Here is a 13,071-nt window from a genome sequence, read left to right on the forward strand (position 1 = left end):
CTCCATAGACATAATGATTTTTATACTGGACGAACTATAGATTCTATACCCGAACCCTACCCCTAAACCCAATCCTCACAAAAAACTGTCTGCATCTTTACATTAAAAAAAAAAAAAAAAAAAAACATCGTTTAGGATGATTATTTTAAGCGATTTGAATTATGGGGACACTAGAAATGTCCTCCTAAACCACTCAAACCAGACCACACCCCCCCACACCCACACTCTTTTCATAAGTATTATTTAGTATTATTTACAAACTGTACATTTTGGTGTCTAGATACAGCCCAAGTTTCACAAATGCCTGTTTTCCCCATTCTATATGTATCACTTGATATATAAAAAAAATAAAAAATAAAACTTAATGTAATGAAAAACTAAAACGAAACAATCATTTATTTAAAAACTAAAACTATCAAAGGTCTAAAAAAAAAAATTAAAACTAAACTAAATTGGAGTGAAATATTTTAAATGAAATAGAAATAAAAAAAGACATTTAAAACTATTATAAGCTTGCTCACAATGTTGCCTCGGCAACAAACACATTTAAGCAATTCCTCATACCATACAAATATTTACGACTCTAAATGTTGCAAATTTACTCACTAACAAATGTGAATTATATTTTTGATGTGTGAAAAATCAGTAGAAATTGCTTTTTTTTGTTAGACAGATTTGCAGAGCAAATGTTTGCATCCATCAACATGGATCATGCCAGAATATTTTTTTTAACGACCATCAGGATGTAGTGTGACCGAGAAAATTTTTTGTTGGCTTATTCAAAGTAATCTCTAGAATCTAGAATTGACCATTATATTGCCAATTTATATGCACTATGTGCTTGCAAAGTGGAGAAAATGGATCACAACAACAGAAATATTCAGCTGCTCTGGTATCTCATTCTACACATTCCCATCCAACACATATACACAATATTCACTGTTCATTGCCAACAAAACTTATTTGCCTCATCAGTCATTGCAATTTGTAAACATAATGTGCATCTAAAAATAGTTTTAAGGGCAAAATTGTGGCTTACATTCTCTTTAACCACAAAACAAAAAGAGCCACAAAGAACTATAGCTCAGGTTCACTCGCAGGTGCACCGTCATCAGAGCAAGTTTTGTTTTTCCAGTTGCTGTATTCTCAGCTCCTCCCTCACAATGCCCCTGTTTACTCTACCCTGCTCTAAACGCAGATTCCCAGAAGGCTCTCTGACACCATAGAAATATTAACAGCACTCTCACTTTGTCATGTGTTTAAAGAGATTGTTCACCTAAAAATGAAAATTCTGTCATTCTTTACTCTCCCTCACAAAAGAAGATGTTGGGCAGAAAGTCAGGAACTGGCAGCCTCCATCACCATTCACTTTCATTGAATCTTTTCATAAAATGTGTACAAATAGTGATTTGTGTTCCATAGAAAAAAGAAAGTCTGACAGGTTTGTAAACTGTTACAAGTTTTGAGGGTGAATCATTTATGGGTAAATTATCCCTTTAACAGTCAATTTACATTCTAGACCTATTGTAGTAGATGTTGTCAGGTAAGAGGCGTGACTTGTTAAGCCAGTTTGGTGAGCTCTTCGTCAGTGCGGATATCCCCAGGTTACTCTTCCACAGAGTGTTACAGAAAGCAGGAGTGAAAATTACAACTCCAGGTATCCTACAAATCCATTTACAATACCATCAGTTTCATACTTGCTTTTCCAGGAGATGACAATCAAGAGCTTCGCCATTGAATATGATGCCTTAAATGACCGCGGCACCTTCAGTAATGGGGATACTTTGACAGGCAGAGTTATCGTGGAGGTCTCAAAGAAGACAAAGATCAAGTCTCTTACTGTCAAGGCAAAAGGCAAAGCCAATGTGTCATGGACTGAGACACATGGGGAAGAAAATGTGACCTACTGGGATAAAGAGAAGTATTTCTCACAAACTCAGTCTGTCTTACCAGAGGATATATCAGATGGTATTTCAAGATACAGATGCTGTTATACAATCACTCATATGTTCAAATCAATCCTTGCACTTAATGCCAGATTGTTCTTTGTTTTTAACATTTATGTTTCTATTTTATACAGCACAGATTATCATCTTGTTTAATATTTTACCCATATGTATTTTTGTGTGTGTATGTTGTTAATATTTGTACCTTTTTTAAGGCTCTGTCACACTTGTGGCTGGACCACATGTGTTCCCGTTTGCGTTCCAACTTCCATACCAGTAAGTCAACAACATATTTTTCTTCCTCTGACACACAGTTTATGAATCTGGTTGATGAATATGACTGATTGTCCTTCTTTGAAACGGACAGTGTGAACTCTATAGTTAGAGCAACTACTTTTTAAATGTAGTCAATATCTGGATATGGTAGGAATTGTAAGCGGCTGTACATATATGCTGCAAATCTGACCAATTGATCTATCATAAGATGACAAAGACTTTTTTACCTGAAGACTGTCAGTGCTGTGATTAATGCAGAATGTCCCTCTCTCACAGAGGTCTACCCTCATCTTTTAAAGGTGCAAATGGTAAAATCCACTACAGACTTTTGGCCAAGTTGAGTAGGTCTCTGCATGCTGCAAGCAAATCCGAAATAAAGTTCACCTTTGTTTCCCAATCTGATTATGATCAGACAACACTCATGGTATGATCACAATCCTTATCAGTTAAGATAGAGGTAATATTCAAAGACACAGCTAATGCAGTTTGTGTTTTGGTAAGTCTATTAAATAAGTGAAACAATAATAATAATATAACTCATTACCAATTTAATCCAGTAGTGACTGAACAATTATTACTAAATGAGAAGCAATACATGCTTAGATTACTCTGTGATGTTTTGTTACTCAGTGGATGGTATTTGTTTTTTCAGGCACCTCAGCATGGCAGTAAAGACAAGAATGTCATATTCTTTGCCTCTGGAAATATTTCTATGAATATTTTTTTGCCAAAGACAGGCTATCAGCAAGGTAACACAATCAATATAATTAGAATGTAGCATCTGAGACAAAACTACCTTAAACATCAAAGTTAGAAGCACTGTAAATATTCCCAGTGGGATGTTCCCTGGAACTGAAGCATCAAAGATATTACATTAGCATGTTAGAAGGACAATCTTGACAAAAAGACCATTAAATAACAGGGAAACATTGATTTGATTCTTATTTATTTATATATAATGCTATAATGCATTTGTTTTCTTCTCAAACAGGTGAAGGGCTGGTTGTCAATGGTGAAATCATCAACAGCTCAACTCGAAAAATTGTGCCAAAGTACATTATCTACCAGAAGCAAAGCTTCTTTGCTGGGGGTAACAGAGCAGTCTATACCACTGAGATTCTGAAGGAGAAGGGAGACTCTTTAGCTTCTTCCACCAGAGAGAATCTGTCTAAAGTATTAACCATTCCCTCAGGAATCACCCCCACCATCCAAAACTGCCGCATCCTTAATGTGGAGTATAGACTAAAGGTACATATTCAAAAACTCTACTATGATTTACAAGGTTTTCTAAAAGGGTTTTATTTAATTTCCACAGCAGATGATTTATGTGGTTTGTATTCCAGCAAGGACATTTGTGGAGATTTTTGAGAAGAACAATGTAATTCAACAGTAATTGGCTAATTTGTTTCAATAATTCCCCAATTACAGTAACATTATTGGGTCCACCTCTCTTTTGAAAGACTTTTATGTCTTATTTCCTGTATTAAACAGTGAAAGGGGAAGTGTGGCTTGTGTATCTTGCAACCTCTACAGTATGTGTGTGCAACATATGCAGAACAGCAACAAAATCAGCTTGAAATTTCCTAATATCCACCCCTCTTACCATCCACCAATATCAGACTTTAAAGTATATAACCAAATCAAACAGATTTAAACATTATCAATGTGGTAAATTTGTGTAAAAGGCATTGTGATATTTCTTTGTTCACTGAAAATAAATAAATAAAAATAAATGTTTGCTCAACGTATAAAAATAAAAAGCTTCTACTAAAAAATGCACATATTTATAAAAGTTTTAGTTTTACTACATTTTCGTTAATGTGTACAACACAAAATATACATTTTAAGGTAAACTTAAGAGAGTTACATAAAGTAAATTAAATATTGTGAGTTCCTTGAACTTCTTTAGCTTACAAATCAATAACATTTTATGTAATACTAACTCAAACAATTAAGTACAGAACGTTTGGTTACGTATGTAACCTCCGTTCCCCGAGGGAGGGAACGACACGTTGTGTCGGAGAAGCGACACTAGGGGTCTCTTTTGAGCGCCGATATTCACCTCTGATCTTATTGAAAAGGGCCAATGGGAATTGGCAGTCAGTATTTACATACCCCGCCCCCGGACATACGGGTATTTAAGCGGGGCAAATACGGGAGTTCATTCAGGATTTTTCTGAGGAGCCGGAAATGGTCCGGCCACAACAGTGGCTCGGTTCAGCGACATGGCAGAGGAAAGACACAACGTGTCGTTCCCTCCCTCGGGAACGGAGGTTACATACGTAACCAAACGTTCTCCTTCTGTCGCTCTCTCCACGTTGTGTCGGAGAAGCGACACTAGGGGACCCATTCCAATCTTGCCATGCGCTGAACCTTGTACGTGGACCGCCGATACAGAGGCGGGCAGGGATTTCATCCAGTGCCACGCATCGCCTGTACCTGGCTGCACGTACTCTTCCCCAATGCCCCATAAGAACATCGGAGTCCTTCTAGTTACCCTGGGAGGGGAACAAGGCGATGTTTGCCAACATGGGAACGGGCCAGCCTGGCTGGGCCTCTTTTCTCTCTATGTTTCTCGCATAGAGCAATCACGGCCGGGGCCCTTACACACATATAGGGAAGGGGGTCTTACCCAGACCCTGCGGAGACCACACCTGCCCTTTTTCTTGGGGAGGAAAAGTGGTAGACACGTCACACGGCCGTCTTAGGGCTCGTGTGGAAAGTATGGTAAGGTGGTAGATCCAGCCTCGAAAGGGGCTACAGCACGGCGACCGAGGCAGCTGTAACTGCCTAAGGGAGATACGGGGGTCCGCTCGTAAGGGGACAGAACCGTGGAATTACACACAGGGGGAGTCCGAGCAGGAGGCCTTACCTGTGGAGCACCTATACCAGTACAGGGTAGCCATCAGGGTACCCGCAGTGGCTTGGGTCGGCGAGTTCCTCCGGTGAACCGCAGACCCGGAGGGCTGGGGCGGAATCGACTCGGAGTGGGGCGCCCTGGGAAGAAGGCGCACTACTTTACCTTGACGTCAGGAAAAGGGCGCTGGGCGCAAGCGATCCACCCGGCCGGTCGGTCTACGTGTTACCGAGTTCTATGGGCTCGGACCTGAGAAAACACGAGACGCTAACCGACTCAATCGCGGAGGTTGTAAAACCTCGCGAAGGTGTTGGGTGTTGCCCAACCCGCGGCTCTACAGATGTCTGCTAGGGAGGTGCCCTTGGCCAGTGCCCACGAGGACGCAACACCCCTTGTTGAGTGAGCTCGGACCCGCAAGGGTTGGGGCACGGCCTGGGTGTGATAAGCCAGTGTGATGGCGTCGACAACCCAGTGGGTGAGCCTCTGCTTGGAGATGACATTCCCTTTCTGCCGTCCCCCAAAGCAGACAAAGAGCTGCTCAGAGCATCTGGTGCTCTGTGTGCGGTCCAGGTAAATGCGCAGGGCGCGCACTGGACACAGCAACGAAAGGGATGGGTCTGCCTCCTCCCGGGGCAGCGCTTCCAGGTTCACTACCTGATCTCGAAATGGTGTGGTAGGAACCTTGGGCACATAGCCCGGTCGCGGTCTTAGTATCACAGACGTATCTGCCGGACCGAACTCCAGGCAAGTGTCGCTGACAGAGAACGCTTGCAGGTCCCCGACCCTCTTAATGGAGGCGAGCGCGATCAGCAGGGCCGTCTTAAGAGAGAGGGCCCTGAGTCCAACTGATTCGAGCGGCTCGAAGGGAGGTCTCTGGGAGCTCTCCTGTAGGAACAGAAGCACTGACCTAATCGCGCATCTCTGCGGGTCTTCGGCTCGGGAAGAACACCAATCTGCGAACAAGCGCCACTTTAGGGCGTAAAGGTGCCTGGTAGAGGGGGCTCTGGCTTGGTTGATGGTATTCACAACGTGTAGGTTCCAGAGGTCTGGGCGCGGGTGCCAGAGCGTGCCCCGTCCCTGAGAGAGGAGGTCCTTTCTCAGGGGAATTCGCCAGGGAGGAGCTGTCGCGAGGAGCCTGAGTTCCGAGAATCAAGTCCGAGTGGGCCAGTAGGGGGCCACCAACGTGACTTGCTCCTCGTCCTCCCTGACCTTGCACAGCACCGGTGCAAGAAGGCTCACTGGGGGAAATGCGTACTTGCGCAGCCCCAAGGGCCAGCTGTGTGCCAGCGTGTTTGTCCTGAGGGGAGCCTCTGTTAGGGCGTACCAGAGCGGGCAGTGGGAGGTTTCCTGTGCGGCAAACAGGTCTACCTGGGCCTTGCCAAACCGTTCCCAAATCAGCTGGACCGACTGGGGGTGAAGCCTCCACTCCCCGCCGGGCAGGCGTTGTCGTGATAACACGTCCGCTACGACGTTGAGCTTGCCGGGGATGTGAGTGGCACACAGCGACTTGAGTTGCTGCTGGCTCCATAGGAGGAGACGGCGGGCGAGTTGTGACATGTGGCGTGGTGCTGTCCGTTCTCATGAGGACATGTTTGTCCCAAACTAACGGGAGGAACTTCCTGAGAGCAAGAAGGACGGTCAGCAACTCCAGGCAATTGATGTGTCAACGCAGCGGGGCCCCTTTCCAACGGCCCGCTGCTGCGTGCCCGCTGCACACGGCACCCCACCCGGACCGGGAGGCGTCGATTGTGACCAGGACGCGTCGGGACACCTGCTGCAGGGGCACTCCTGCCCGTAAAAAGCAGAGGTCTGTCCAGGGTCGGAGTGTTTTGAGGCAGGCGGGGGTGATCCTTACCCGATGCGTGCCGCGGTGCCATGCTTGTCTCGGGACTCGAGTCTGGAGCCAGTGCTGGAGTGGTCTCATATGCATCAACCCCAGCGGCGCGACCACCGCGGAGAACGCCATATGCCCCAGGAGCCTCTGGAAAAGTTTTAGAGGGACCACTGTGCCTGGCTTGAAGGAAGCGAGGCAGTCCAGCACCGACTGAGCACGCTCACTCGTGAGACGTGCTGTCATTGAGACTGAGTCTAACTCCAACCCAAGAAAAGAGATGCTCTGAACCGGAGTGAGCTTGCTCTTTTCCCAGTTGACCTGAAGCCCCAAGCGGCTGAGGTGCCGGAGCACCTGGTCTCTGTGTGTGCATAGTAACTCTCGAGAGTGTGCTAGGATGAGCCAGTCGTCGAGGTAGTTGAGAATGCGGATGCCGGCTACTCGTAGCGGGGCAAGGGCCGCCTCTGCGACTTTCGTGAAGACGCGAGGGGACAGAGACAGGCCGAAGGGGAGGACTTTGTACTGAAATGCCTGGCCGTCGAACACGAACCGTAAGAAGGGTCGGTGTCGTGGCAGAATTGAGACGTGGAAGTATGCGTCCTTCAGGTCCACCGCTGCGAACCAATCTAGATGCTGAATGCCAGCCAGAATATTTCTCTGCGTGAGCATTTTGAACGGGAGTTTTAACAAGGCCCGATTGAAAACTCGCAAGTCCAGGATTGGTCGTAAGCCGCCGCCTATCTTGGGTACAATGAAGTAAGGGCTGTAGAAACCCTTCCTCATTTCGGTTGGAGGGACGGGCTCTACCGCGCTCTTGGCTAAGAGGGTCGCGATTTCGCGGTGCAGGGAACTGGCGTGCTCGCCGTGTACTGCGGAAAGCGGACGCTCCTGAAGGGGGCGGAGCCGGGCAAACTGAATTGGCGTAATAGAGTCGAATGGTCCGGTGCAGCCAGCGTGATGCGCTGGGAAGCTGAAAGCCACGCTTCCCAGCTCTGCGCTTAGGGGCACCAAAGGGACGCAGTATTTTGGACGTACCGGGCGGGCCTCGCGAGCGGGCAGAACAGGTAATGCAGCGTCGGGCGGCTTCGTTGCGGCCTGAGGCTGAGGTGCTGAGAATAGGCTCAAAGCACTTACCTTGCTCCGCATGCCCGGCAGGGGGTGGGTTCTTGACTGAGGAGGAGGACTGATGTTGGCGTCCTCTGGACTCCTCTGAACCGGCCGGCCGGGGGACAGTCGTGGGCAGGCGGAAGGCGGGATCGCCACGTCCGGTGTACCGGGACTGTTGTGATCTGAAAGCACATTGCCGTGAAAACGCCATTTGCGGGCCAGGTGACCCAGAGGCAAAGGAAATAGCTCTTTTATTGAGAATGTGGGTACCACAGCCCCCATCAGGGGGTGTGGCAAATGAAAAAACAAAGGATTCTCCTCACGGCCCTCCACCGGGGGCCGGAGCGGTCTTACCACCTCCGGAGCTAACGTCTTCGGCTCTGGGTCGGCTGTCTCAGGAACGCTTGGGAGCCTTCCGGTCCTGGAGAGGGTTCGTGAGACAGGGGGCGTGCGCCGCCTGCGGAGTGCTCGACGCTGGGGCTGAGAGCTGGGCCCGGGTTGAGGCAGAGCAGGAGCTGGTTTCCTCGCAGGGGGACGCCCTCGGCGGGCAGACGGGGCAGGGCCCGTGGCGGCAGGTCTGCAGCGGGGCATGATGTGCGAAATGGCCTCCGTCTGCTTCTTCACCGTGGAGAACTGTTGGGCGAAGTCCTCGACGGTGTCACAGAAAAGGCCAATCTGGGAGACAGGTGCATCCAGGAAGCGGTTTTTGTCAGCCTCATGCATCTCGACCAGGTTGAGCCAAAGATGGCGTTCCTGGACCACTAGGGTGGCCATCGTCTGTCCGAGAGCCTGCGCTGTGGCCTTCGTCGCTCTCAGGGCGAGGTCGGTCGCTGAGCGCAGTTCCTGCAGCACATCAGGATCAGGTCCACCCCGTGCATGTTTCTGAGAGCTTTGGCCTGGTGGACTTGCAGGAGGGCCATCGCATGCAGGGCGGAGGCAGCGCGCCCAGCCAGTAGTGTAGGCCTTCGCTAGCTGAGGATGTTGTCCTACAGGGCTTGGATGGGAGTACGGGCGACCCCGCCAGGAGGTAGGGCTACCAGGGCATAGATGGTGCGCAACTGCCCTATCAACCTGGGGAATCGCGTCGTACTCGTGGCGCTCCGCCGCCGAGGGTGGAGAGAGTGGAGCAGGTGGTACCTAGACGAGCGGAGAGCGGGGCTCTCCACGTAGACGCCAGCTCATCATGCACCTCCGGGAAGAAAGGGACCGGGGATGCGAGGTCGCTGAACGCGCGCTGCCCCCAGGAACCAATCATCCAACCGAGAAGGCTGTGGGGAGGATGGAGGGTTCCAGTCCAACCCCACGCTCAAGGCGGCCCGGCAAGCATGTCGGACATCTGAGCGTTGGCCTCAGCCTGGGCCTGCTGGCCCGAGGCGGCAGTCCAGGGGAGTCCTCGGCATCAGACACCGCGACTCTCCGATGCAGCAGCGAGCTCATCTGCTTCGGACTCGGGAGGATAGACAGCCGGGCCGTGAGGCGAGCCGCTATCGCCGCGAGCGTGGACGGAGACCAGCGAGCGTGTCGGGGAACGGGAGGTTCGAGGGGGGTTACCCGGCGAAACTGCACCCGCAGCCACCCCCAAATTGCCCCGAGCGCCAACCGCACCGTCCTTAATCCTGTGGGAAGAAGGAGCAATGCGGGGTGCAGCTGGGGTGGCTTGCTTTCTGTTGAGACTTTCTGTTGTCATGGTCATGTTCTCGCAGTGAGAACATGAACCATCCACAAACGCTGCCCCAAACACACAAGACAGCGCCTGTGGCCGTCTGAAGCGGAGAGCACTCTAACGCATCCAGGAACGACACAGGGGCGGAAAGGCATCTTGAAAAAGACGCGTCCTTAAAAGGACGTTCAACGCCGCTGTGTTTGCTCTTTTAGAAAAAATTACTCTTTTAGTAAAAACTCTTTTAATACACAGTGTGTGTGTGTACGTGTCTGCGATGTCTAAGCACTCAGGGCCAATAATGCACGCCGTGCACTGAGAAGGAGAAAGCCGCTGTTGTGCGCCGTCAAGATCCAACAGCATGCAGATCGTCAGAGGAAAACAGGAATGTTTAAGTGGCGTGTAACTCGCAGCAATCTGCAGACCGACCATCGGCTCCGAAGAAATTTTCTGAATGAACTCCCGTATTTGCCCCACTTAAATACCCGTATGTCCGGGGGCGGGGTATGCAAATACTGACTGCCAACTCCCATTGGCCCTTTTCAATAAGATCAGAGGTGAATATCGGCGCTCAAGAGAGACCCCTAGTGTCGCTTCTCCGACACAACGTGGAGAGAGCGACAGAAGGGGAACTAAGGTTGTTGGGAATAACCATAAGCCCTTGTGCATAAATAATTTAAGCATGTTTGTTTTTTCAAAAGGAAGTTATGTGGGTCAAAAGGAAGTTATATAGAATAATTGATGCTGATTTACTGTTAATTGCCATTTCGTGTAAAGTCACCATTTGGGTGATTAATGTCAAATTGAATTCTGTTCAGTTGATGCCATCTTTCCTTGAGCATGTTAATATGCATTGCTAAAAATGCAGCTTCATGTGCACTTCTTTGTGGAAACAAGTTTAAAACCTGACCTCAGTTATTGTTTTCTTTAAAGTAAATGAAGTAGAAACAGTTATATAAATGTTTCTTTAAAACAACTTGCTATTTGTTGCTAAATCTTATTTGTGTGACATACATTTTTAAGCAAATAAAGTGGAATGAACTGATACATTTGTGTATATTTCACAAAGGTTTTCTAGTTGTGCTCACATGAAATGACCATAAGATGAATTTACTTAAAAAGCATAATGTAGAAAGGTTACGTTTGTATTGTAAGTAAATCCAACAACATTTTTTTGTTGTTGTTGTTAGTGGTTTTTATGTTAATATTTATGCATTTGGCAGAAACTTTTATCCCAAGCGAATTACAGTGCAGCTGAGGAGTACATTTTAATCATTTTTGTGAGGATTGAACCCATGATCTTTGCTTTGCTAGCACCATGCTCTACCAGTTGAGCTAGTTTTTTTGTGATTGGGTTTATTTTGTTTGGTAAGTGGATATGTGTAAATGACTGATTTTACAATGAAGTCTTTGTTTATGAATAGTGTATTTGTTTAAATGGAACTAAAGGATGAAAATTAAAGACAGGTATCTTGCAAATAAAACACATTCATGGATAAATTACACTCATTGTTTTATGGTTTGAAGTTTTTTTTGTTTTTTGTTCTTTACCTCACCTAAAGTCTAGTTTGTTCTCTCTGTTACAGGTTATTTTGGATGTATCATTCACAAAAAATCCTATGATTAAACTCCCGCTGATAATCTTGCCTTTGATTGACAGAGTCTCAGCCAAAGCTGTGGAGGCAGGACTATACCCAGACCTGGCCAAACTAAATTTAAACTGAATGCCTCAAATTACTTAATGCAACACTTAATTTACAAACATTATGAAAACAGCCATTTATTCACAAATATATGTTATGTATGTATAAAAGTGTCCACATATTTTTTAGTTAAGCTGTACATTTTCTCTGTACAAAGGTGTTTTTTTCCTGTAAGAATTCTCTAAATAGTTTCCCATATCTGATAATGCTCTTATACACTTGAAACGATGCCGTGTAGGCGTGCCAGCATTTTACGACAATGAATTATCTTCTAAAGTTTATGGATAGATTAAAAATTAATTACTTCTTAAAAATAGTGCAATGACTCTATTATTGGCAACATTTTCTCTGTAATCTCATTTTGTATTAGTTCAGCTCGGTTAATTCAATTAAAGGAGAGAGTTTGTCATATTCCTTTAAGAAAACTGACATGTGACGAGAAATAGAACATCAGAATGGTATTTGCCATGACAATCAAGCCCTCACAGAAATATAGAAGAAGACTCTGCCTGTCAACCTGGAGGCCACTGAGCTCCAACGGATATCTTCCACAGAGGCCCATAGCATTTTCCCAGACAACCTTTCTGCTCCAGTGTACTGCTGCTCTTCCCAGTGTATACTAACTCACAGCTCCTCATTTCAGTGCTCTATAGTGCTGACACTATAGTGAATAGGAAGTGAATCAATATCACAGCCAGTCTGTGACCTTTGACCCCTCAGAGTCAGATGAAATATGGAATGTCCAAGTTTCCTAAATGGATCACAATGCATTTGCTATGAATAATCTAAAGAGAACTATGAGACAGTATATGCAAAGTGTCGGGAATTTTTTTTTTACAGTTTAATTTTACATTTAAAAAGACTGGAATCAAATTCACCTAACTCCACATTTCATTTCATTTTGTCTTATTTAATGAATGCAATTTAACAGAGGTAATTTTACTGTGAATATTAAGCAGACCTTGCCCTTTTTGGATGACGGTGATTGGACAAGATCAGTGTTTAGCCTCCCCCTGCTGGAAAACAAATGCTGTTACTTTTGACTTATCTTACTTGACAGTTTAATAGAAGCGGTTCCCCTTCTGTCACTCTCTCCACGTTGTGTCAGAGAAGCGACACTAGGGGTCTCTCTTGAGCGCCGATATTCACCTCTGAACTATGAAAAAAGGCCAATGAGAGTTGGCAACCAGTATTTGCATGTCCCGCCCCCGGACATACGGGTATTTAAGCGGCGCAAATACGGGAATTCATTCAGAAAATTTCTTCGGAGCCGATGGTTGTGTCTGCAACTGCTGCATACTACACACCGAGTTCCTGTCATCCCTCTGCTGCATAACTGTTGGATTCCACGGCGCACAACATCTGCTTTCTCCTGTTTGCACGGCTGTGCATTCCTGCCCCTGGGCGCATCGACAGTGCAGATTTAAAAACTCTCACAAGTTTTATCCCTAAAAGAGTGATTTTATTTAAAAGAGTAATTTCCTCTAAAAGAGCAAAACACAGCGGCGTTGAACGTCCTTTTAAGGACGTGTCTTTATAAAGATGCCCTTCCGCCCCTGTGTTGTTTCTGGATGCGGTAGAGTGCTCTCCGCTTCCGACGGCCACAGGCGCTGTCTCGTGTGTCTGGGTAGTGATCACACCGAGGCTGCGTTTGTGGATGGTTCATGTTCTCACTGCGAGAACATGACCAT

The 13,071-nt window shown here is 46.7% G+C and overlaps 1 protein-coding gene across 2 annotated transcripts; it reads left to right on the forward strand.

Moving 5' to 3' along the window:
- The first annotated feature begins 1,626 nt into the window (after positions 1 to 1,626).
- Positions 1,627 to 12,418, forward strand: zgc:110353 (uncharacterized protein LOC550482 homolog). Of its 2 annotated transcripts, none has more exons than XR_007968869.1 (6): positions 1,627 to 1,968; positions 2,162 to 2,222; positions 2,499 to 2,646; positions 2,875 to 2,971; positions 3,214 to 4,186; positions 10,305 to 11,173. XR_007968869.1 is itself a non-coding variant. In XM_052107954.1 (6 exons), the coding sequence occupies exons 1-6, from the start codon at positions 1,713 to 1,715 to the stop codon at positions 11,399 to 11,401; spliced, it is 957 nt and encodes a 318-aa protein (XP_051963914.1). In that variant the 5' UTR covers positions 1,627 to 1,712; the 3' UTR covers positions 11,402 to 12,418. The 2 variants fall into 2 exon arrangements, 1 of the variants encoding a protein (XP_051963914.1); XM_052107954.1 differs by lacking the exon at positions 10,305 to 11,173 and adding an exon at positions 11,264 to 12,418 and having other exon boundaries at positions 3,214 to 3,470.
- The last annotated feature ends 653 nt before the right edge of the window (positions 12,419 to 13,071 follow it).

This window comes from Xyrauchen texanus, chromosome 37 (genome assembly GCF_025860055.1).
Source record: "Xyrauchen texanus isolate HMW12.3.18 chromosome 37, RBS_HiC_50CHRs, whole genome shotgun sequence".
Lineage (NCBI taxonomy): Eukaryota > Metazoa > Chordata > Actinopteri > Cypriniformes > Catostomidae > Xyrauchen > Xyrauchen texanus.

Bases quoted from the DNA above. Each gene is read 5' to 3' on its own strand.
- zgc:110353 (XM_052107954.1), top strand. From the start codon at position 1,713: ATGACAATCAAGAGCTTCGCCATTGAATATGATGCCTTAAATGACCGC. The intron at 2,223-2,498 runs GTAAGTCAACAA...CCTCTCTCACAG, and splicing joins GCGTTCCAACTTCCATACCA to AGGTCTACCCTCATCTTTTA. The intron at 3,471-11,263 runs GTACATATTCAA...TCTCTGTTACAG, and splicing joins ATGTGGAGTATAGACTAAAG to GTTATTTTGGATGTATCATT.